At 33.6% G+C, this 27500-nt stretch overlaps 1 protein-coding gene across 3 annotated transcripts in view; it reads right to left on the bottom strand.

Annotated features, from left to right (window-relative positions):
* Window positions 1-27500, bottom strand: part of LOC106870492 (osmotic avoidance abnormal protein 3) — a 906658-nt gene that overhangs the window by 348720 nt on the left and 530438 nt on the right. For all 3 annotated transcript variants that reach the window (XM_089352196.1, XM_089352197.1, XM_089352198.1), the window contains one exon: window positions 4149-4180. In XM_089352196.1, coding sequence (XP_089208322.1) covers window positions 4149-4180 — 32 coding nt within the window. The remainder of the gene's footprint in view (window positions 1-4148; window positions 4181-27500) is intronic.

The raw sequence follows: 27500 nt of genomic DNA on the forward strand, positions 1-27500 counted from the left end.
CCAGGGATCCAAGATCTCCTTCAGGAGATTGCAGTAGGCGACTATGGTCACTTTAAGCTGTTCAGACACCCTGACTGGGCCTACAAGTCTGTCCTCAATGATACCATCCCACAACATGACCCTTCCACCCTGTTGTTGATGTTGTCAATGTTGTTGATTCTCATCTCCAAAATAGACACCATTTTCCCAACTGTCAGGTTCATCAAAGATCACCCTGGTTTTTTTCAGTGAACACAACACAACTCATGTCTAACGTCATGTACTTGTGGGCCTCAGACTCCTGTGAGGAGGCAGTTTCAGATAAGGGAAAAAGAGAGGATAAAAAAATCAATCTCTTATCCTTAATTGTTTTATGACCCCCTCCTTATTTACCACAACCCAGAGTTTACCATAATAAATTTTCTCCTACAACCCACTCCAGTTTACCCATGATCTAGTCTAGCAGACTCCTTCTGACCTGAATCACTAACCTTTGATATCAAATTACACACTTTAAAGAAATACATTCTTAACCTAAACTGTCAACATAAGTGCTCATTCTCCCATTCAGAGCTGACCTTGACAGACATATCAATGCTATATTCCTGGATATTCTTTTATTTTGTAAAATTACTTCTCATCTGATGATTACAGTCTTTTATGATGATGTAATGTTTTCATTCTTCTATTAAAAGTTATGTAAGAAAGAGCTGTAAAGAGCGGAAAATTATTCATCATATGTTTTTATTCATTTGATAACAATACACCAAGAGGTTTACAACTTGTCAGACACCCTAGAGTATACTAACAATGTGAAGAGGGTGTGGAAAAAGAAAGCAAGAGCTATAGTGGGGAGTAGTGAGTGAAGAACATTCTAGAGAAGTAAGGGTGGATAGTGAGAAGAAAGCAAAAGTAGGTGTTCTATGACAATAGAAGTGTCTCTGTAGAGAGTGTAATATTTGGTAGTACAGCAGAACAAGTATAACAGGATGAAGTTAGCAGTGGATGGGATGTGATTCAATTCAACCTCTTATAAGTGAGCCTGGAGAAGGTAGAAAGGTCACATTGAATTGGGTTTTGAAAATGTAGTATGTCCAGGTTGTGGACAGACGAGAGATGCAGAATGCTAAGATGAAGAAATGTGAGTTATAGAGGGAGGAATGAGAACAAAAAGTGAGAGTTCTCCTCATTAGCTGTTGACTGAAGTTCCACAGATATTGTACATTAACTATCAGCTTCTGCATTCCAGTAGATAAAGAAAGATGTAGTAAGGATCAATTTAATGAAAATAAGACAATTACAAAGGGTGGGGCAACAAGGTACAAGTGTGTTCATCATATTATGAAAAAATTTGACAATCTATCAACTTAGCAAATGGGAAAATTGTTTTTTGTGTTGTAATAAACAGAACTCGGGTTAAGTTATAAGAGATATATTGTGGAGGGGAGGATATTACTTACATCCATTTTTCCAAGCTTATATGGGTCAAATTGGTTTTAGAGTATATGCTTTTATAATTGGATGCCTTTCCAACTAATAACCGAATAACAACTAAACCATGAAGCATGACAATTGGGCAAGCTGAAGGAAGCAGAATCATGTATTTTTCTATGGCAGAGTTCATTAAAGTCTTTTGGGAAGACATAAGTTTGGAAACGTTTTTGTGCCTTTCAGGCCAAGTGCCTAAAAATGGAAACCATGGTTATACAAAGTTATGGAAATCGTTTGGTCTTTCAATTACTTTAATGCTCTTTATTACAAGAATGTACATCTATATCAACTTCCATTTACTTACTATCAAACTTTGTTTTGTGCTTCAGAAATGATTACCAGAGTTTGCATCTTTGATGACCAAATAAAACCATTGAAAACTGAAGAGTATTGCTGGTTGCATTGAGGGAATTAAATCATTTTCAGCTGAGGTGAATGGTGGGGGTGGGGGGTAAGTGTAGAGAGAGATATGATGTGGTAGCAGACAGTTTACTTATCTTCCTCAATTGACAAATAAACATTTTTTTTGTCATTTCCTTTTCTTAGAATCAATGTATCATGTAAACTATGCAAGATATTGTTAGTCCTTTTTTCTCCATTCTTTACTGTTAAAATTTTGTGCCAGGTGAAACTCCTTTTTTTACCAATGAAAGGAATCTCACATTTTTTTTTGGAGGTGGGAGATTTCTCACAAAACCATTTGTGACTGAGACTTTTGGTCTATTTTTCTGTTCTAAATCTTATTGCTCTATAACCAAAGATAGAGGGAAAACAAAGAATATTTGTATGTAAGGCCACGTATTCAATGAAGATAGAAGAATGGATGAAATTAAACTGCAGACTGGATTCGGTTGGTGAACTATAGTTTGCTTACAACTATACATAGGTATTGCACTTTATACTAAGGCACAACATAATACTTCTGGCTGTAGTTTTGAACTCATAACTATGTATTCATTAGCTTAGTATCTTAAAGTTACAGCCAATGTATTTATTAATTATAATACTTTATTTTCATCAATTATAACAGGTTTTTTTTTTTCATGTAGCACCAGGCAGTTCACTTACTTTCCTCTACAGACAAATAAACATTCTTTGTCATTCCCTCATTTCTTAGAATCGATGTATCATGTAAACTATGAAAGATATTATTAGTGTAGCCTACTTGTTAGTAATGTAAAATACATCTCAAGCATTTTTGTAGAAACTTGGAAATATTTGCATTCAAAAACAACACAGTAACACAAACCCTAAGGAATTGATAGAAATCAATTGAAACAAATGTAAAATAAAACATTATTTGAAATCTATTTGCATTATTTATTTCCATAGTGTAAATATTTCAAAGTATAATTATCGATTCATTTATCATTGCTGTATCAAACTAATTCTTTGTGATGGCTTTATCTTGGTGACAACCTACATTGTTACTTGATCTGGAGAATGATTAGGTGGGAAGGACACATACAGGGACTATGGAAATAGCTATCAAGTAACCAACAGCTTTGTTGTTATGGAAAATGGATGCTAAACGACAATGACTAAGAGGAGGAGAGGGAGGAGCAGAGGAGGAAGATTGGTGACATGATATGAACCAGGAAGTTTTTCTGCATTTGCTTGCTGAAAACAATTTCCTTGCTGTACTACAATAATTTATTCTAATCAAATACTGAATCCGTCCAGAAGCAAAAGTTTGACTTCTATGTGGTATGTCATAGTTCTTTGAATCAATCTCAGTATATTATTGGTATGAACTCTAATCAAATATTGTTTTTATTCAATGGTACAAGGCTAGAACTCTACTCCATCAGTCATGAATGACCATGGGTGGACCTAAGAGGGTACAAGTCTGGGCGGAAAGTTGTCTCACCAGCAAACTCACAACTTGGGGTTGTTTTATGGAAGACCAGCAGTCACCCATGCATACCAGCCTCCCCTCTCCATGCCACTGATGTTATCCAAGGGAAAGGCAAAGGCTGAAACAGCTTGGCACCAGTGACATCGCAACTTATTTCTACAGCTGAGTGAACTGGAGCAATGTGAAATAAAATGTCTTGCTCAAGAACACAACACACAGCCCAGTTCACGAATCAAACTCACAACTGTACAATCATAAGCTCAAAGTTCTAACCAATGAGCCATGCACCTTCAGAAAAGTGCATGTACAAGGGTACCAATATGCAATGTAATGGTACAAGGCTACCAATATGCAATGTAAAGGTACGTAATCAACTAAATTGACCCATACATAAAAGTTGTACTTACTTTATTGATCTCACAAGGGTGAAATGAAAAGTCAAATCCAGCAGGATATTAATTCAAAAATAAAGGGACAGCTAAATATTGTACGACATTTATTTTCCGACTCTTTTTCTTGATCCATTCCATGGTATCCAAGTCTGTTGAGTGGGTGAGATGAAGAAAGGTATCCACAAACTGGAGATCTGGATTAAATGCTTCCGACAGAATCCTCCACAAAATGTACTCAAGAACCAACTAATGGAGCTAAGCTGAGCAATGGATTAAGTCTATCGCTCATTGCTCAAGAAGCAAAGAGCTGGAACAAATACTACAAGTCATTCCATTTGATGCTCCAGCAGTTCTGCTAATCCACTGCCCCAAATGTCTTTTCTAACATTCTATCAACTCTATCAATTCAAATATTAAACATAACTTACCTGATCTTCAAGCGCACCTTTTTCAGGAAGATCTGCAATTAGAAACAACTTGTTTTTAAATACCTTTATTATTATCGTTGTTGTTATATCATCATCATCATCATCATCATTATTATTATTATTCAGTAGTCTTATTTTTATCATATGCTTTCACCGCACTGCTGAGTTCAGCTCTGTGTACTTTGGGTATGTGCTGTGGTTTTTTGTTGTGCTCTTATTTTCACTGTATTAAAAGTGTTTTATGTAGGATGTGTGTAGTGCCTAGTAGTGCTATTTTTTGTATGCTGTATATACTTGTAAGTCCTGGAGGTTTTGTTATGTATTTGTTTGAATGTTTTATTATTATTATTATTTCAAATGCTGCGCAGGTCAATTTTGTCTTTCATTCTCATAGTATCAATAAAATAAAGTGCCAGTCAAATGCAGTGAAAGGGGTGTTGATGTAATCAACTTGCCGCTCCCACCAAATTACTGGTCTTGTGCCAGTAATTTGATGGGAGAAACAAGTAGATCACATCAACATTTAGATACTTACACATTTAAATGCTTCTAGATGTATATATACATATCAATACACATATAAGTAGAAAAAGAAAACAACAAAGATTTTAGTGAATATTAAATAGAAGGCATGGCTGTCTATGTGAAGGTGTGGCTGTGTGCTATGAGGCTTGCTTCCCAACCACATTGTTCCAGGTTCTTTCCCACTGCATAGCACTTTGGGCAAGTGTTTGTACTATAGTCTTGGGCCAACCAAAGCCTTAGGAGTAGATCTGGTAGACAGAAACTGAATGAAGCCCATCATATATATATATATATATGTAGGTAGGTCGGTGTGTGTGTGTGTGTGTGTGTGTGTGTGTGTGTTCTCAACACTTGACAAATGGTGTTGGTTCATTTACAACCTTATAACTTAGTAGTTAGACAAAAAGAGATGATAGAATAAGTACCAGGATTGAGAAAGAAAGTACTGGAGTAGATTCATCCAACTAAAAGATATCTAAGATGGTGCTTCTGCATGGCCACACTCTAATGACTGAAACAGATTAACGATAAAAGGTAAATACTCAAACAAGTAATTTGGAATATAGAGACAGTGACCACAGCAACAACAGTAGCAATTCTTTTACAATTCTGAACACCGTGGGATGTTCCTTTAGCAGTTCTGTGAAGGCAAACCTTCATTCAGTATGAAGTTAACAAACAGAACTTTTGGGCCTGTCACAAATAAAATGAAGAGATAACTGAAATGTCTCTATCTCCAGAAAGACAGATGTGGTCCAAATTTCCCCTTATGTCATGTAGTAAATCAAGCCCTCTAAAAGAAATTATTCCAATTGCAAAAGGAAAGAAAAATAACTACAGCACAATTTGCTGTCCCTTTAAAACTGAAAATGCAACCAAAATATAAACTGAAACCTTCAGATAAAACTCTGACTATATATTTATGTCCCAGCACAAGGAACGAAGAAACACAAGAATGACAATAAAAGACACTGGATGTAATATAGAAAATAGGCTCAGGAACAGTGGGTACAGGATGTGTGCTTGCACCTTGTAAAATTTGGTGGGGAAGCAGTGAAAATACTTTGAACATACTCCGGAAAAACTGGTTTTGCACCTGCTAAGCAAATTTTGTTATCAAACTTATGACAAAGACCAATGGCTAGCAGTGACTTTTGTGTCACAGTATGGCAAAGTGGTCAAAGTTAGTTTAAAAAAAGATGACCTGTCATGAGGAGCCCATCAAAATAGACCAGTGATTGCTGAATGCCACAGAGCAATACCAGAGCTGTGCTTAATGGAATGCACCAAGACAAAAGGCCATGCATTTAATGATATAAGGTAGGAAGTTTAGTTAGTATATTTGTCAAAGCAAAACACACCTTAAAATTGAATGCACTGAAGAACTAGAAAAACTTGGTAAAAATAAGGAAAATGAAAACAATGAAGAGCAATAGTAACAGCAAATATGAGCAACAAACCCCAGTTTCCAAAAACCACTAACCAGAACTCTGGAAATAGCAAAGTAAATGTTTTCCAGCTCAGTACCACAAATAGCTGAGCAAACACCATATCTCCGAACAGTGCCAGCAACTCTCAAAGAAGAAAGGAGATAATTTCAAGAAATTAATTTCAAATTTTGGCACAAGGCCAACAAGTTTGGGGAAGTGGGTAAATCAATTACATCAACCCCAGTGTTCAACTGGTACTTATTTTATCAATCTGAAAAGATGAAAAGCAAAGTCGACCTCAGTGGAATTTGAACTCAGAATGTAAAGATGGACAAAATGCCACTAAACATTTTTACCACCTTAAACAATTTCAAGAAATTAAGAATAAATTTCACAAATTAATTCATATGTTTATCTTATAATTAGACAGGTTATATATATTCATTCTTTACTCTATTCCTTCGTCATGAGAATTTCCTCTCATATTCTTCAATAATAATCCTTTCTACTATAGACACAAGGCCTGAAATTTAGTGGAAGGGGACTAGTTGATTACATCGACACCAGTGTTTCAGTGGTACTTAATTAATCGACCCTGAAAGGATGAAAGGCAAAGTTAACCTCAGTGGAATTTGAACTCAGAAAGTGAAGACAGACAAAATACTGCTAAGCATTTCACCCGGTCTGCTAATGATTCTGGCAGCTCACAGCCTTATATTCATCAATAATAATAACACTTGCAAATGCACTTTTGTCTTCTCTTACATTGTACACAAGAAACACCTCAGCACTTCAATACAGTTATGTGACATTTTTGAAAGGAGATAAATACTAAAAGTATATCTTCCAGCACATTCAAATATTTATTTTCCACAATTGATGTGATAGCTGATGGTTGGAGTGTGTTAACATCAGACAACCTTTTCCTGTTGCAAACTAATCTATTGTGAAGCTGTATCTTTTGTTTTTTCTTCTTTTTGTTAAGCTGTTTTTTGTTTTTTTTTCCAGTAGGAAGTTCACCTTTACATCAGTTATCATCATAAAGCTTAGAAAAACTGTAAATATTTATCCCAGCAACCATGACATCCAACCACAACACACTATATGTTATGGAAGTAAATGTGAAATAGCTTGACATTTATGTTGACTATAGTGATCTAATTCACATAGAGTGATGTATGACTTAAATCAAGGTGAAAGTTAACTGAATTTGCAACTGCAGCTTTTTCATATATTGTTTCTATCTATAAAATATAAGTGTTCCCTGTTACCTTGGTTGACTGAAAAATATACAAATGATAATAGTAAAATTCAAAACTTAAAGACAAACAGCTGCATATCATGTTGACAGAAAAGTTGCTTCAGGATGAGATTAATGACATTAACATATTTTAGGGAACGAACCAGAGAGCCTTTCACAGCTTACACCCTCCATCAATTAAGGATAGACATATATGAAAATAAATTTGACAGGATAGCCATGACTGGAACAACATTATTGACCATATTCTAGCTTAATCAGGGCTGGCTGGAGGCTAAACAACAACAGCATATGTTTGAGAGATGTGTCCATGAAGAGATGCTTCCTGAATGTTGCACTCCCCTCTACCTCTATTAAAATAGTTGTCAATTATTAATTAATAAGGAAAAGAATATAACAATCATTTAATGAACTATCTGCTATATTTTCATTCAAGTAAAAGACCAATTGGTAAGAAATGCAATAAAAAATAAAAATTTTCAGAAGTATAATTCAAGTTGTACAGTGCTGTGTGCATGTGTGTGTGTGCGTGTTTGTGTGTGTGTGCTTGTTTTTTTATAAAAGATTGTATTGAATACACATACAGCTTCAAACAGATAAAATTTCAAAAGATACCAGATTTACTCTCATAAAACATGATATGAATGATCAAAAGAAGTACATATTTTCATGGAAGGTTACTGTTTGTTAGAACAGAATCAACCAAGCATGTTGTTTTCGTGACTGACAGAAGGAAAATGAATTTGGTTATGAAGTAGTCACTAAGGTGGAAAAAGTGAAGAGAAAGAGAGACTGGAGACAGAGAGAGCACAAGAGATGAAAATAGAGAATAAACATTAAAAAAAAGAGAGAGAGAAAAAAACAGTGGGGAGTCTGACAATGACTAAGTTCATACTTATTACACACAATAAACAATGAAATTTAGATGGAAATGTTAACTCAATCTGACAAAACATAATACAAATGAACTCAATAATATGATCAAGTAAAGAGAAATATATTTTATTAGAGAATTGTTATTTAGATTGAATTTGTTGTCTTTATATTAGAGTTAAAAACAGTGCTGTTGGTCAGTAAACTGCTAACAAAATTGAAATATATATGTGTATGCATGGTTGAAAATAAAGAAAGGAAATGACACTGAGAAATAAATATGATAGTCAGAAATTATTGAAATAACACAATACAAAGGAAAGAATGTTTCAGTGTAAAATGAAATCAATAAATAACAATAATTGAAAGCACTAAATTCTCAAACAATACAGTTTAGCAGTGGTAAAATATATATATGCTTACTAACAACAAGATTGACATTTCAAGTTTCGCAAAGGTACAGTTATTGGATATTACATCAGTTAGTAATAAGAGTGAATAGAGCACATTTAATGTAAATAGATACTCAGATCAGTTTTTGTAACCATCAAAGGTAAATCACTTGTAATAGGATGCTAGGCCAATACCACTGTCCAGTTCTTGAGTACCTTAAGCAGAATTGAAATTGCAGCTGTCATTTGCACCATCTCTTGATAACCATTTCCAATTGCTTTGTATCTTATGTAATACAACTGCACTGTACAAGGAGGTACTCAAAAGTTCCTGGCCTTGGGTAAAAGAAAATAGAGGAGGATCAGTTAATTACAATTTTATCCAATATATTCCCCTCTCAGATTCACACACATATTGCAGTAGTCCTTCAGTTTTCTAAGCCCTGTAAAAGAACTCAGAAGGTTAGGCCTCCAACTATACCTTTTGCAATACTCTTAAAGCCAAGAACTTTTCAACACCTCCTTGTATTTTATGCAATATTAATGTTTGAAATAAAGTACAGATGGAAATGGCTTTCCAGCAAAAGCCCATCACCAAGCAGGAACTGATAGAAGGCTATTGTATCATCTTTTTCCACACTTTGTTGCTGACAACCAAACTGGTATAGAATTTTGAGAGGCCTACTTCTGGTCACTGGTTTCTAACTAAACCATTTACATGGATAGAAACGATGTTTACTAGCTACTTCTAAAAACTACATCAGAAGTGTATTCAAAAGTGCTTCAGCTATCAGCATATGCTTTTAAGATTGTGATCAGCAGTTCAGATTAAATTTGTGCATGAAGAAGGAAAGACAACTTTAGTAAAACTAATAGTCAGAAATCTACATCAGCAAAATTACAGGCAGTAGAATTTACACAATTTCTATAAATAGTCTAATAGAAACAACACTAGACATAATTTTCAAGACAGTAAAACATGAACAAGAAATACAGAAAAGTTTTAATAAGTGGAGTCACCTAAATTAATTACCATCATTTGGATGTTTTGTCTACATAAGGGCTTGGCACAAATGGTTAGAGAAGCTAAATCAAAGAGCCTCACAAGAAACATATGCTATCTAGATAATGCAATGCTGATTTGGCGATGTGTTTTGAAGCCAGCTATTAAATGAAACATATATTGGTACTATTAATTCAACTACTATAAAATAATTCTATCATTTTATGGTTTTGAAGATAAACACTACTTTTATTTTATTCAAATAAGAGAAGTCTTGTTTGATTTATACTTTTGAAATTTTATTAATTATAAAATTCCAAGTCGATAATTATTACAGAAGTACTTTTTCAAATTAAAAAAGAAAAAGAACTTTCTTGCCAAATGTTCCATTTTTAGGTAAAGTTTAATCTTAAAAGACATAATGATTTCACTAAAATTTTGAATCAGTGGCAGCTTTATGAAGAGTACTCTTCAATTTCTGAGATATATGAAAGCAACTGTAATTTTTATTGTACATATGACATATCACATTTATATACTGTGTTTCTAAACTTGAGTTGCAGATGCTGGCAATAAACTATAGACAGCAATTGTTGATTATATATGTCAAATCAGTATCTTCTTTAAACCAGCCTTTACATAAACATTCGTTTTTGTTTTTTTTTTGTTTTTTTATTAACTGACTGTTGGTAATTTATCCTTTAGCTTTTTTTTTTTATCTTTTACTTGTTTCAGTCATTAGACTGGAACACCACCTTGAAGAATTTTTAGTTGACTGAACTGACCCTAACATTTAATTTTGTTAAGCCTGGTACTTATTCTATCCATCTCTTTTTGCTAAACCACTAAGCTACGGGAGTGTGAACACATCAACACCAGTTGTCAAGCAGTGCTGAAGCACATGCATATATACACACACACGCATATATACACAATGGGCTTCCATCTACCAAATCCACTCACAAGGCTTTGGTCAGCCCAAGGCCAAAGTAAAAGACACTTGCCCAAGGTGTCATGTAGTGAGACTGAACCCAGAACCATGTGGTTGGGAAGTAAGCTTCTTACCACACAGCCATGCCTACACCTAGTCTAACTTACTTCATATTTCATTACTGAAGTAATGTCAAGGCCAATCTATTATATCCCTCACAAGCCATGCCATATTTTTAGTCTAAATTTTTAATAAGAAATATTTGCAATGAGATTGATCCCAGCAAAATACAGTTATTTCCTTTATTGACTTGATGGAATGAAATGTAGAATCACACCAAGCAAACTGGAATAAAATAAGACAAAGCTAAAATGTTTGTAAGACATTCTCTAAGCATTCTTCAATTTATGCCAAATCACTTCCCAACAACAGTTGATAATATCGATTTCTTAAGTAAGCATGAGACCAAAATTTGTACACAAGAGGATCATATTTGATGTAATCGTGATGTTTACTTTATCACTCCTTAAAACAAAACAAAAAAATAGAAAACTAATTTACATTAGGAATATAAAGAGATGTGACCAAATACAATAATGCATTTCGTTTGTCCATCTAGTATCTCAGTCACTGCTCCACAGTCTTACAGCTGTTGATGAGGCTGATTAAATAACAAATACCCCATTCCATAAAAATCCTATTTCTGAATTCTGTTTTTGCTTTTTTTTCTTTATATATTTATTGCAGACTGAGCTACATATTTGGCTGTTTTAAAAACCAACAGCTTATCAAAAGATTATCTGCATTTACTGAATCATACACAAGTAAATCAAGTTGAAGCTGAGTCTGATTTTCTCATCAAAGATCATCAACAACAATAAGATAATGAAAACCAACTGCAGTAAAGCAATTTTTCTTTATAGCCTGATGATAGATTTTCATCAACAGCATATCAGAGCACAGATCAACAAAAGGGATGCTTCACAACATATTAACCCTTTAATCCAAACATAACTTTTAAAAAAAGAAACCAAAACAAAGAGGGTAAAAACACTTGATTCATTGATATTTTCTGATGAGGAAAATCTGAATAATAATTCATTGATTAAAATCAACATCTAAAATATTCTGGATTATTTATATCAACTAGACTGATTCTGCCTCTAAATCAGAATTTCTAAACATCTATTCTAAAAGTATTAAAATGTATTAATTTATCTTCATTGACTTTTATGTTTTAACAATGACAGGGAACAGTCAGTAAACTAGGATTTTGCAGAGTATTTAGATCAATTCCTTTGCATTCTGAGTTTAAATCCTACCAAGATGAACTTTGGTTTTAATCTTTCTAGAATAGATAATATGAATACCAGTCTTATAAATGGGAGTCAATATATGTGACAATAATGCCAAAGCGATACATTGTCAAGTAGACTGACAGAATCAGCAGAGTACCCAAATAAATGCCTTGTAGAATTTAGTTATGTTCCTCTGTGCTTTAAGTTCAAATCTCACTAACCATGAATTTTGTCTTTTAAGCTTTCATGATGAATAGTACCACTTAATTAGTGGGATTGGTCTAATTGACTATACCTTTCCCCACATTTGTGACTCTATGCCTATGAGAGTTATTATTATTATTGTTATTATTATTATCATCATTGAGTGAGAGAGCAGTGTATGCCACCAAAGTGACACTGGGATTAAATATACAAAGCCCAGTATACCCATCATGAGTACCTGTCTAATAAGAGTAAGCGAGACACATGCATCACAACTATATGGGCATGACATGGTGATCTCATATCAAGATAAACAGCATATGACCTTGCAGGTGGGGCCCAGTTAGAATTTTCTTCAGATTGAGTAGCCCATCCCACTCAAAAGATCCCTGAATAAGGGTAGTTTAAGGCTGTTGAATGAAACACCCATGTTTCCAGAGATGAATTATCTAAACCCCAAAGAATTCCTCTCAATACATGGCTATGATGCTCCCCCTACTTCTGTGCATGATCAGAGATACACATATTGTCAGCCAGCAAGGGACATACTCGACTGGTTACAGTCAAACAACTGACAAGCAAATTTGTGGTACTGAACAGAATATTTGCTGTAGCCCATCTTTTACACCAAGACAAAACATGTACATGATAACACTTTCAATCAGTTAAGATCAGGAGCCATGGGAGCCACTGCATCATCATCATTATTATTATTATTATTATTATTATTATTATTATTAACTTTGTAACTTTATTTTTAATCTCATGTTTTCATGGCATTATCAAATACAACATAATGCAACCTTGAGTATGTGCAACATTTTGTTTTGGTCTTGTATTTTCTGTTGTATTGAAAATACGTAATACATGTGCAGTGACTAGAAGTACTAGCATTTGTATATTGTAAATGTTTGTAAGTCCTTGGGTTATCAGTTAGAAATATGTCTACATGCTTTTTAGTCAATTCCAGGAGAGTCAGTACTATAAGGAGTGAAAGGAAGATTGTATGATGCATGTGTACGAACAGCAAACCTACATGGTAGTGAAGCATGGACCTGAATGCAGAGGAAATGTAAAGACCAGAGATGAATGAAGCTAGTGTGCTCCACTGGATGTGTAATGTCTTTCTTCTGCTTCTTTATGTTCTGACTTCAAATTCTACCAAGACATCTTTCATCTCTCAGCTATCATTGGTATAAAGTTCCAGTCAAGCATGAAAGTGGATGGCACCAACTAATCCTCTCCTCTCAAAATTGCTGCCATTGAGCCTAAATTAGAAATGATTCTTATTTTATGCAGATCACACAGATCTGCATAAAAACCTAGAATTTTCAGACCTTGTGCCTTTGACAGAAAGGATTATTACTATTATTATTATTATTATTATTATTATCATTATTATTATTATTATTATTATGTTGATTTTTTTTCGTCTTTCTTCAAATTTTCTTCCATTTCTCGCCGAGTGTTTTTCGTACACCTAGGGCAGAGAAACTCATTGTATGCATTCCCAGTTTACACACGCAAATTCACAGGTAAAGTATGTATTTTAAAAAAAAAATTAATAAATAAAAAAATTTTTTTTTAAATAAAAATTTTTAAAAATTCATGAATGGATGTTGTTTTCACAGCGATAATGCTCTTCTCAGTACATGAGTCGTTCCAGTTAACATGATTTTTTGCACTTCTTGTAGGGATTATTATTATTATTATTATTATTATCATTATTACTATTATTATTATTATTACTATTATTATTATGATTCCTAGCTTTCACCCAAGTGGCCCGGGTTTTATTCCCAGCATGGGAATGCTTATTCTTTGCTTATGGCTATACCAGATTGAATGTACCAGTTCTTGTCCAGTCACCAACGTTAAGCAACATTGAGCCTAGTTGGTACTTAGATGAGTGACCACTTGGAAAACTTAGGTGCTGTAAGCATCTCACACTTTTGTAAGGTGGTGAGCTGGCAGAATCATTAGCATGCCAGTCAAAATGCTTAGCAGCATTTCATCTGTCTTCACATCCCACCAAGGTTGACTTTGCCTTTCATTATTGATAAATGAAGTGCCATTTGAGCACTGGGGGTCAAAATAAACGGCTTATCCCCTCTCCAAAAATTTCAGGTTTGTGCCTATATTAGGAAGTATGATTATTATTATTATTATTATTATTGTTCAGTAGTTTTATTTTTATATCGTGCTTTCACTTCACTACCAAGCGCAGCTCTGTGTGCCTTAGGTATGTGCTGTGGTTTGCTGTGATGCTCTTATGGTTACTGTATTGAAAGTGTTTTGCATAGGATGTGTGCAGTGCCCAGTAGTGCAATTTTCTGTATGTTATATATATTTGTAAGTCCTGGTGTTTTTGTTATGTATTTGTCTGAATATTTTTTTATTATACCTAAGGCACCTACTATGGTAGGAATTGTTTCTGTTTTTAGATTACACATTCGAGTTACCTCTATTTCCAAGTCTTTGTATTTTGAAAGTTTCTCCATTTCTTTTAGGGAAACGTTGTCATCGGCCAGTATTGATACATCAATTAGAAAGTATTTTTTTTCTTCATGATCTTTGACAACTATATCTGGTCTATTGGCCTTAATTTCTCTATCTGTGTGTATTGGCATATCCCAGAGTATGGTTGCTTTCTCGTTTTCTGTGACCTTTTCTGGCGTGTGTTTATACCATCTTTTTTCTGTTGCTATTCCATAATGTTGGCATAGCTTCCAGTGTATATAGGTCCCAGCTCTGTCGTGTCTGTGAATATATTCCTTCTTAGCCAGGACTGGGCAGCCAGAGATAATATGATTTATTGTTTCTTGTCCAGCTCCACATATTCTACAGTTACTTGTTATGTTTCTTTTCACATTATATGTTTTTGGTAATTTCTGGTGGGGAGGCTTTGGTCTTGTGCAGCAATTAAAAATCTTTCAGTCTCTGCTTTGAGTCCTGAGCATCTCAACCATTGCTGGGATTTTTCTCTGTCTATTTCTTTTGCATTTATATTATTATTATTATCATTATTATTATTATTATTATTATTATTATCATTATTATTATTATTATTATCATCATCAGCATTATTATTAAGGTGGCAAGCTGGCAGAATCAATAGCATGCTGGACAAAATACTCCTTGGTATTTTGTCTCTTTTTACGTTCTGAGTATAAATTCCATCAAGGTCAACTTTACCTTTCATCATTTTCAAGTCAATAAAATAGTAGCAGTTCTGTACTGGGGTTGATGTAATCAATTACCCTCCCCCCCCCCCTGCCCAAATTTGTGCCTATAGGGGAAAGGATAATTATTATCATTATTATTATAGACGTCGCACAGTATACAATATCGTGAGGTTGTTGATTGAAGATATTGTGTCGACTGTGGGTTGTCAGATGTTTTTTCAGATTGGGTGGTAATGAAACCAATGCTCCAATGACAATAGGGATAACCTCAATATTCCATTGATCAGTTATTTTTAGTTTTTTTGACAAAAAATAATTCTAGAATTGTTTTTTAACATAAGCATGCCCAAACAAGTCGAATGCTTACACAGAGCAGGTTTTACAGCCACATCATCCAAACTAGCTGGGTGAAATAAGGCTTAGCTGCTAGTATATATATATATGTATATATATATATATGTATATATATATATATGTATATATATATATATATATATATATATATATATATATATATATATATATGAGGGGTTGTGTTAACCACACGTGGAGAAATAATAGGAAAATAAAAACAAGAGAATCTTTTTATAGAGATATTCCAAACACTTAATATATAAATATACTTCTTGTTTCTCTAAGAACAGACATAAACTTCTTGTTGACAAAGAGTTCAGAACTCCAGCTAAAGAGTATAAAACCCACAGATTTGTCTTCCCTTACACACACTTCCTGTTTTGACACCACACTTCCTGCTCCTTTTTTTTAAACAACACAACTTTTAATTTCATGCATCCTTTCTAACAATTATCTACAAGGATTACCATTGAACTTTATAAGCTCAAAGACAATATAATGTATTGGTATATTTATTTTTTCATATATTAGTTTTTATTCTTTTGTAAAAAACATTTTCATTCTCCCTCTTCTTGAAAATTTGTCATGCAATGAAAGCCGGTTAGAAATCCTTTTTAATCCTCCTTATACACATCTATATTAAAATATGCTTTATGTTTAGCATTCTGCCTTATTATTTTTTATTTTCCTATACATATATATTTATATATATATATATATATATATACACACACACACATAAATGTCAAACAATGAAATGAGTTCTCGACACTGCATTAGTGGATATATAATTTCTTTATTTGTGAATTAATGCTACCATTGATTTCATGTTAAGAAAAGTAGGAAAATATCCTAGTGTCTAAACAATTTTTCAAGCCAATCACATGGAGCAAGGTATTCACCTCCATGGCTTGAAAAATTGTTAAGACACTATGATATTTTCCTACTTTTCTTAATATAAAACCAATGATAACCTTAATTCACAAATAAAGAATATATATATATTCTTTTACTTGTTTCAGTCATTTGACTGCAGCTATGCTGGAGGACTGCCTTAAAGGATTTTAGCTGAACAAATCAAACCCAAGACATTTTTTTAAAGCCTGGTACTTATTCTATTGGTCTCTTTTGCTGAACTGTTAAGTTATGAAGATGTAAACACACCAACACTGGTTGTCAAGCAGTGGTGAAACACAAACACACAAAAACACATACTTATAGATATATACATATATACAAGATACTTGCCCAAGGTGTCACTCAGTGGGACTCAACCTAGAACTGTGTAGTCAGGAAGCAAGCTTCTTACCACCACACACACACACACACACACACAAACATATTTGTACCAATATACATATAGATATATGCACATGAGCCTGTATAGATATGAACCCGAATATGTGTGGTGACATACATAAACAGACACATTTATATTTACCCACTGTTGAACTTATATGTAAGTACATAACTGAAGTGTATTTTCAGATCCACATGCAGACATGTAAGAACCAATACATTTTTTGTGAAAAGCAAAAAAAAAAAATCACCTCAATCTAAGCTGTCTACATATATCTTTGCATGTTGGCACATGTGTGATTTTTGTCTTTGCAATATAGTATTTTGTTAGTTTGCTTTTTCACATACTTATTTTGTCAAATGGGCAAATTTCAGCAAGCAATTACATTTGTGACCTAAACATATCAATCAATAAATATACTAAAATTTGAGCCCCTCACTATTAGACAATAATTCAAATCCTTATACATCCTACAGGCATTTTATTCTAAGCCCCAGGCACTTCCACATCAATTTTGACTTGAGAAAATCCAACTGCTTGATCAACTGAATAACCCACTCATTGAGTTATTATGCAAAATAGCTAGGTATTCTACATGCAGATGTACCCTTAACACAGTTCTGAGGTAGAATAAACATGACACAAATGTAGTTAGGTTGAATTTTTTAATTACAAGTAGAGTCCAGCCAACTGCTTTTATACACTCTCTCTGTACCAACATTCATTCATAAGGCTGTGGTCAACCCAAACATTTGGTAATTGCACTTGCCTTAGATGCCACACAATGGGATTGAACCCAGGTCCTCACAGTTGTGTAGCAAACTTCTTTAACCATGCAGCCATGCTACCATCCATTATTGTAATTAATGTATAGATATAATATATACACAGCAATAGAAAGTTCGTTAGTTTCATACAATCCAATAGAAAAAGCACTTTACGATTTCTAAGAAATGCATGCTGATATTTATTGTTAATGAACATAAGCTCTACTCTTAATTATTTTGATGTTGCTGGCATTGCCATGGATACCAAAGCAAGTGAAAACATAAATACCTCATCACAATGACTTCAGTGTAATGGCCTGAAATGGTTATAAATAGACAAGAATGTAACAGCATCTTCTTATTTATTTAAATAATAATTTCTTAGTTAAGTTTCTTGGAATTAAAGTTGAAGATAACAACTGTAAATCAAATCCACACTATGAATTCATCTCACTGGAAACTTATTGCTCTGTGCTTTATGATGCTCATCATTATAAGTAATAATAATAATAATCATATCAACATTTAGAGATTTCTTAATCCTAATTAAATTATCATAATACCTTGTGTGCCATAGTGCTTGTTTCAGAAGTATAACAGAATCTCTTTCACTACAGAATAGCAATTCTAAAACTTAAAAATAATCAAGGTGTAAAGGAGCCTTATCATTGCAATGTCCATTTTTGATGTTAAGACAATTAGATAACGTGGGAAGAAGTTGGGAAATCAGATTACAAGATGCTGGCCTTTTCAGATGAGAAAGTCAAGACAAATGGAAATACATCTTGTATCAAACCTGTCTAACCATGTTAGCATGGAAAATAGATATTAAAATATTGATGAGGATGACAATGATAATTACGATAATGATAGAATTGTAGTGCTTATTTGATGTTAAAATTATTAATTTTCCAAATTCCAAAATTCTTGCTATAAAAAAATTTGACTTGAGATATTGCTGTTTGCAATATTTAACTGTTCTAAGGCAATAAATGAGCTGGCAAAAATGTTTAGCAGCATTTAGTACATCTTTACATTCTGAGTTCAAATTTTGCTGAGGTCGACTTTATCTTTCATCCTTTCAGAGTGGATAAAGAGGTACCAGCTGAGCACTGGAGTTGATGTAATCGACTTATCACTTCCCCAAAGTTGCTGCCCTTGAGCCAAAATTTGAAACAAATATTTAGCTGTTGTAGTAACTGCCATAGAATAAGAAATAAGGTACCAGCATGTCTGTGGCTTAGTTTTAATTCCTAACTGGAATAGTTTTACTTCACTTGAAGAAGTCATTAAGATCAAGCAATCTTAATTTCCATCTCTTCTAAATTTGAATTTTAATCCTCACCAGAAGAAAAATTGATTCTAATCAATTCTTTTTCTTGTGTCAACCACTAAATTGCTTGTCAACTTTCAGTTAGGGGAAGGTTTCAGTACCACCAAGCTATTCTCTTTTCTTATTCACTCCACTGTTGGATGAATATAACATAGTCCAGTCATCATTATCATCATCATCGTTTAATGTCCGCTTTCCATGCTAGCATGGTTTGGACGATTTGACTGAGGACTGGCAAACCAGATGGCTGCACCAGGCTCCAATCTGATCTGGCAGCCAGTGTTTTGCAAAAAAAAAAAACAAAAAAAAAACAGATTATAACAGTTGTGCTCACTTCTCATAATCTCCAGAGTCACAGAATCACTTTCAAAGATATCATGTTGTGTATCCAGAGCAGGGGTGGCAGTCCTTGTAATTTATTTTTGTATTCTTCCAGTTTGTGGTCTTTTATTTCAATATCTGGGAATGTATTTACTCTCCTACTAAGATTAGGAAAGTGATTGAAGTTTCTTGACAATATGTCTCTTCTACCTCACAATGCAGTAGAAGGAGACATCACTGGGGGGTTTATCTTCAAGCTCCAGCTCTTCAATAAAATTTCTGAACTGTCAGTGAGTCTTCCCATTTAAGTGTATGAAATCGACAATTTCAAGGACAGATTTCATAACATCTTCATACTTGAAGTATCTGGCTGTCAGGTGTTCATGATGAATAATGCAATGAACAGGGAGAAACTCTGGAAAGCTAGGATCATTTTTCATAAGTGCAATTAATCCTACATTTTCCCACCATTGCAGGTGCTCCATCTATCTGTTGCAACACTGACAAGTTTATTCAGTGGAACATCAGCATTTTTTAAGGTCCTGCCAAGTACATTTTTAATGTCAACACCACAAGTTGTTTCTTTTAATGCCATTAAGTCCAACATCTCTTCTTTCACAGTTACATCAGAAGAGACATAATGAATAAATACTGTCAGTTGTGGGTTGTCTTATATGTCCATTGATTTATCAAGAGTTAAGTTGAATGCAAGAGAATTTTTTAAATCATTTGGCATTTTGCCTGCAACATCAGCACTGATCTGAGAGATACACTTCTCTGTAGTGTGGCATGAAACTGGTGTTTGTGCTATTAATTGCTGAAGTTTTGTGTTATTTGGATCTAACACTGCAACAACTTCAGCTATATTCTTCTTAACAAATTCACCATCAGAATATGGGCGTTTAGCATGAGCAATATTCCATGACATAACAAAACTGGCATCAGTCATTGTATCAACTCCCTTACTGAATGCTGTCAACAGAGTCCACTGGCTATTTAGTGATGATTTTAACACAGTTAACTTGTTTTACCTTTATTTTGATTTAGGTGGATAATCATATGGGAAGTTTTTGTGATTTGTTTCATAGTGGTGTTTCAAGTTAGTGGCTTTGTAATGACTGAATGACACATGGCAGATAAGGCACAAAGGTTTACCTCCTTTAACGGTGAATGCAAAATCTTCCTGCCACTCTGGCTTAAAGTTTCTGCTTTCATCTCCTTATTTTTGTTTCTTACAATTTGAGGAGGCCATCTTCCTTCACAAAATTTTCACAGACACATTTAAACAAAACTTGTATTCAAAGTGTACCAACTAGGCCTGCACAGTTCAACGTCTTGTGTTAGACTGCATTAATGTACATGACATGAGTGCAGTTGGGCCTAGACTCATTAAGCCACCTGTGACCACTCTCACTCCTCCGGCACACCAAAACCTTTAATCCCCTTACCCATGACCACAGTCTTCTGACATACCTCTGTAACCCTTGCTGACCAGAAATTTCTTTCATTCCCCTGCCTCCCACCATTCCTTCCCTCAGCACTAAAGAACAATGCCTCACTCAGATCTAGCATCAAAATTAGGATTTAAATTCTTAAATATTTTTACCAAACATGAAAATTAAACTTATGTTTTAATCCAATGGGGTTTTAATTCGTACCCAGTAAACAATTATAAAAATTGAAATTTTTCTTATTTGCTTTTTATATTAATTGTGATGAAAAAAGGAGCTCAGCCAACGTATTTCCACAAGTCACATAGTAAAGGTCAAAGAGCCATATGTGGCTTGCAAACCGTGGTTTGGCCACCCCTGATCTAGAGTAAGTTAATTTGAAGGTGACTATATCTAATTTCAATCTATACATGCAAGTAAAACTAAAAAAAGCTTTGCTACCTAATGAAACATTAACCCTTTAGTATTCAAATTGCATTATTGAATGTAATTCTTGTTTATTCACATTGTTTTGAATTAATCATGCATTATTTCATGTGACACTGTGACAGTTTAATTTGGGGGGGGGGCCTTGTAGGATAGGTGTGAGAGGCTGGATCCAGCTCGTATCAAGCTACAATAGGTAGAATAATTTGGCCAGATATTGCCAGTTTAAATGCTAAAGGTTTAATCAAAATTACAGTCTTAGCCATAAATGGAGTGCAATATCAGTAACAGTTTATGATCTGCTAACCTCTTAAATGGTCGTTTCTTACTTTATGGGTTTCATTATTTATACTCTCAAAGATGGAATGCTAACTTATAACTGCTAAGTTGGGAAACTAACAACTTATTCTATCAGTAATTATGATCATATTCAACTATGTAAATAAAATATAATGCAAATAGCATCTAAGCAGAAGCTGAAGCTCCTGTATTATCACAATGACAAATCTTTGGCAAAGAAAAATTTCAAAAGAAATATGTGAAAAATCAGATAATTCTTTCAACAAATAAACAAATTATTCCCACAGCAAAACAATAGAACAATGAACAATGCACAAACATAAATACATTCACTTAGTGACAACAATTAGATGGGTTTTTTCATTAGGCTTCCATACAATCCTGTTTCTATTCAATGATATTGTTTAGTTGCAACAGTAGTTCTTTGTCAACATATATAGTAATATATTTTTGCCAAATAAGGCTCTAGCATATAAAAACCATTAAAACTTATCAATAAACTATTGATAAGTTAAGAGAATATCTGATAAATATGTGAACTATCAATCTTCAATTAAAATTATTATCTAGTTATTCATCGAATTTGCCCAATAAAAGAATAGATTAAAAGAAAATAATTCCTTGATTAAAAGCTATATATTGTTAGAATATTTTAAGCCCCCTCAATGACTAATGCTTATATTTTGTATTCCTTTTACTTGTGTTCTATTCTTATCATAAGCATAAAGGGGAAACAAAGCATAAATATGCTGTCATTCTATCTGAGAGCAAGGGTCTGCCTAAGGACGATACAAATAATATGCATGGAATATAATTTCCAAATATCATTCAGGTGTAATATTACACTTTTCAAGCAGAATTCATACAAAACAGATGTGTAAGATGATGAATGCTGAAAAACCATAAGAAGAATAACATCAAGGATCTCCAATCAGAGTATACAGAGATGTCAATAAGAACACAACATACGATCAAAATCAAAACGACATGCCACTATGACATCTGGCGGTGAATACAAACAAAAAGCATGACTGAAACAAAGATAAATTCAAAAAGGTACCACATGTGGTGTTAATTGAGAGTTAATTTATAATATCAGTGAAGGTTTCTAAACACTATTGCTACCTGCAAAAATGCACAACTGGAAATCCACTGGGATCAGCTGAGTGTACTTACCTATATCTCTTCATTCATTATCTATTTAAACTGAGTCATTTATTTTACACTACATATTTAACTTATGAATTCTATCAAGCTACAGTGCAATGTATGTACCACATGGATGACAACAAAAATATTCCTTCGTATTCTAGTCTATAACAGAAGCAAGTTTAAATATCTCTAAAAAAATTTGACAATATTTTGTCTTCTGGAAACGTATAATGGTCATTAACAGGTTAAAATCATGTTTAAATAAAGGTTATGTAAGGTAGACATAATTAAAATGTAGCAATTAAGACTCATTCTAGAAAAGCACATGAAATTCGCTCTAATGAAGCCGAAACACTTTTACAGCTTAAATGATTCCACTACAATAAATAAAATAATTCACTTTCCCTGAGTTTTAATAGTAATCAATTGAAATAACATTGTTTCTAAATAAATTAGGACTATTTAATCTTAAATTGCATTTATTAAAACATAACTGTCTTCTCTACATAAGAAATTCCAGGTTCATTTGATGCAGTACATTTGGGGAGAGTTTCTAGCAATTTCATTATTACTAACATTGAAATGTATTACACGGCAGAATCATAAAGGCCTCATAAATGCCTTGCAGTAAATTTTGTGGCAATCTATAATTTGAGTTCAAATCCTGTTGAGGTCAGCTTTGCCTAACATTTTTTTCAGAGTCATTGGAATGAAATATCATTTAAGTACTGGGGTTATGCCCACCTCTCAAAATTTTTTGCATTGTACCTAAGTTAGAAATGATTACTAGTCATCCTTTCAGTGTCAATGAAGAGAGTACCATTCAAGTACCAAGGTTGATTCAATTTACTAATTTTCCCTTTAACATGTTTTTGATCTTGTGCCTATATTAGAAACCATTACTATTATTCTGAAAGGCAGCATTAAGGCAGTGAACTGGTAGAATCATTAGCATGCCAGGAAAAATGCTTAGTGCTATTCCATCCATCTTTAAGTCCAGAGTTCAAATTTTGCTGATGCCAACTTTGCCTTTCATCCTTTCGGGGTCAATAAAATAAGTACCAGTTGAACACTGGGGTCGACATACTCCCCACCCCCTGATATTGCTGGCCTTGTACCAAAATTTGAAACCATTATTTTGAAAGGTAACAAGCTGTCAGAATTGTTAGAGCTTCAGAAAAAGTACTTTGCAGCATTTGTTCCAGCTCTTTTTTTCTGAGTACAAACTTTGCCAAAGTTAACTTTGCCTTTTATTGTTCTGGGACTGATGAAATAAAGTGCAAGTCAAGTGCTGGAGGTGATAGTATTGATGAATCCCCTCCCGTCAAAATTGCTGGTCTTGTGCCTAAATTAAAAAGAGTTCTTATTTAAATGTGGTGAAAATTAAAATACTGCAAACCTACTCACAAGCTTCATGTGTATGAGCACACTCATAGTATAAAGGAGATACAGCGAAAATAAGTTTTGCGATATAAGACACTTCTGTTAAACAAAAAAAGATTTAACTAAAATGAAGGCTTAAATAACTTAACTCATGTTTTCCGAAACAAATTCTGTAAGCAACCAAATTTGCAGTGAATATTTATGGGTGCTTTTTTTCTCAGACAACTTTGCCCAATGGTAATCATAAACTCCCATGAGACACTGCAACAAAATCATTAAATTGCAAGAATACAACTACTAGCACTTTTATTTTCCCAAAAGAAGGTAACTTTTATTTATTTAGTATTTCCGTTAAGCAAATTAAGAGAATGGCTTTAAAATATTCATATGTGTATAATCAGCAAACATGTTGAATATGTGGAGCATTCATCAGCTGAACCAGAGTGCTTCTACTTACTGATTGATTAGTTCAAGCCAAAAAAAGATTAGATATATCAACAGATGAAACAAAAAAGTGGGATACCACCAGTTAGGAAATTTTCAGAGGTTTTTTTTTTTTTATTTTCAATAATTTGAAATGGTACAGAATGGTTATGATAAAAGATGGTGTGGCAGTATTGTTGAATGAAGTTAAGCAAAACATTTGACTCACCAAAATAATATTTCAATAGATGACCACAACACCCTTACTGTTATTAGTATAACACTTTTATTATTATAAAAGCTTTTTTAAAGATAAATGTCATAAAGATCTCAAATAAAATACTTTGTAGTAATTTTTCAGGCATTTTATTTCTGAGTTCAAATCCTGTCAAGATTAACTTTGCCTATAATTTTTTTGTCGAATTTATTAAAATGAAGTGCCAGTCAAATAGTGGATGAGGACAACTATGAATAGAGTCAATAGATATTGCACACATATACCTATATATACATATATGTTACTATTCACATGGCTTACATATGCTGAAAAGTTCCTGGTTTTGAGTAAAAGAAAATACAGGATCAGTTAATTATGATTTTATCTAACATATTCCCCTCTCAGAGTCACACACTTATTGCAGCAGTCCTTCAGTTTTTCTAAGGCCTATAAAATAATTCAGAAGGTTGGGTCTCCAGCCGGATCTTCGCAATACCCTTCAAGCCAGGAACTTTCCAGCACCCCCTCATATAGGGCAGCAATTTGGCAAAGTCGTTAGAACATTGGATAGAATATGAAGCAGACTATTTGTTCTAATTCTCTGTATTATGAATTTAAATCCCACCAATGTCAGCTTTGCCTTTTATCTTTTCCGGGCTGATAAAAAAAATATCACTCCAGGACAATAGACCGATACTACTATTAAAATGTTGGATGGGACAATGCCTCATGTTACTTCTGGTACTTTGCAATCTGAAAGTAACTCAGTGATAACACTGACACCAGGTTGTACAGGTCCTAAGATAGTGGCCTTCCCTAGAACAACTTTGGTTGGCATGGAGAGTGGAGACAGGAGTCGAATGATGCCTGAGAAACTTGAAGTTTTCCATAAAACCTTTGCCCAGACCTGCTAAAGCATATACAGATAACATGGTCAACCCTGACTGATATAAGCAGTAGAACACTCATTCACACATATTTAAACTGGTCTAAGAACCTCCTATCCTAAAGAAAAAAATTCTACTCAAGCTAATCAGAGGGTCTCTCTGCAGTTGATCACCTTGATAGAAAAATCCCCTAAATCAAACCTTACCTTCTCAAAATTGGAGGGCATTCTGGACAAAGTAGATATATTTTTTTACAAAAGATATTATGGCTAGATCACTATGATTATAGATCTGCTTCCTCAAGAATAATCTGGGGCTAAACAAAAACAAAAATTCCAGTTTATTTATGCTCACAGCATTCAAGATTTTTAAATATAGCTTAGTAAGCCAAGTAAGAATGCAAATACAATATCATCATATTGTCACAAGAGTTCTAATTGAACATACTTATTTAACTGCAGTATATTATTTTATTGACATTGAAATAAATAATGGCTAAGACAACTTGAAATCAGAATATTAAAAGACAAAATTACCAGTTCTATCACTCAACTTCCCTTAACAATAATAATAATAATAATAATAATGATAATAATAATTTCTTTTATTGGCCACAAGAGCCCAAGACATGGAAGACAATATCGAAGGATGAGTTACAGCACGAAAAAACATTACAAAAAAACAAAAACATGTTGGGTTAACATCAATCAAGGGGAGATACTATTACTACTGCTATTACTAATAAATAATAATAATAGTAATAATAATGATAACTTCAAATTTTGGCACAAGGCCAACAATTTGGAGATAAGTCAATTACAATGACCCCAGTATTCAACAGATATTTATTTTATTGACCCCCAAAAGGATGAACGGCAACATTGGCCTTGGCAGAATTTGAACTCATAACATAAGGATGGACAAGATGCCACTAAGCATTTTGCCCAGTGCGCTAATGATTCTGCCAGCTTGCCACCTTAATAATAATAATAATCATTTCTACTAAAGGAACAAGGCCTGAAATTTGGGGGAGGGGACTAGTTGATTACATCGACCCCAGTCGTTCACTGGTACTTAATTTATTAACCCCAAAAGGATGAAAGGCAAAGTTGACCTTGGCAGAATTTGATCTCAGAACATAAAGATGGACAAAATGCTGCTAAGTGTTTTGCCTGGCTTGCTAATGATTCTGCCAACTTGTCACATTTATAATAATAATAATAATAATAATAAAGCTATGCCAACACTATGGACTATCAACAGAAAACAGATGGTATGAGCACACTCCAGAAAAGGTCACAGAAAATGAGAAAACAACCATATTCTGGGATATGCCGAAACACAGATAGGGAAATCAAGGCTAATAAGCCGGATATAGTTGTCAGAGGTCACCAGGGAAAAAAAGTGCTTTCTAATTGGTGTATCAATACCAAAAGCTGGCAGCATTTGTCTAAAAGAAATGGAGAAACTTTCAAAATACAAAAATTTGGAAATAGGGGTAACTCGAATAAGGAGCATAAAAACAAGAACTGATCCTATTATAGTAGGCATATGATAAAAAAACATTCAGAGAAATGCATAACAAAAACTTCAGGACATACAAGTATATATAGCATATAGAAAACAGTACTATTAGGCACTGTACACATCCTATGTAAAACACTTTCAATACAGAGAAAATAAGAGCACCACAACAAACCACAGTACATACCCAAAGCACACAGTGCTATGTTCGGTAGTGCAGTGAAAGCACATGATAAAAATAAGACTACTGAATAATAATGATGATAATAATAATAATAATAATAATGATGATGATGATGACAACAATAATAATGATAATAATAATAATAATAATAATAATAATCCTTTTTAATATTGGGTACAAGGCCAGTAATTTTGAAGAGAAGGGTAGTCAATATCATCAATCCCAGGA

Source organism: Octopus bimaculoides, chromosome 5 (genome assembly GCF_046866305.1).
Source record: "Octopus bimaculoides isolate indiv1 chromosome 5, ASM4686630v1, whole genome shotgun sequence".
NCBI lineage: Eukaryota > Metazoa > Mollusca > Cephalopoda > Octopoda > Octopodidae > Octopus > Octopus bimaculoides.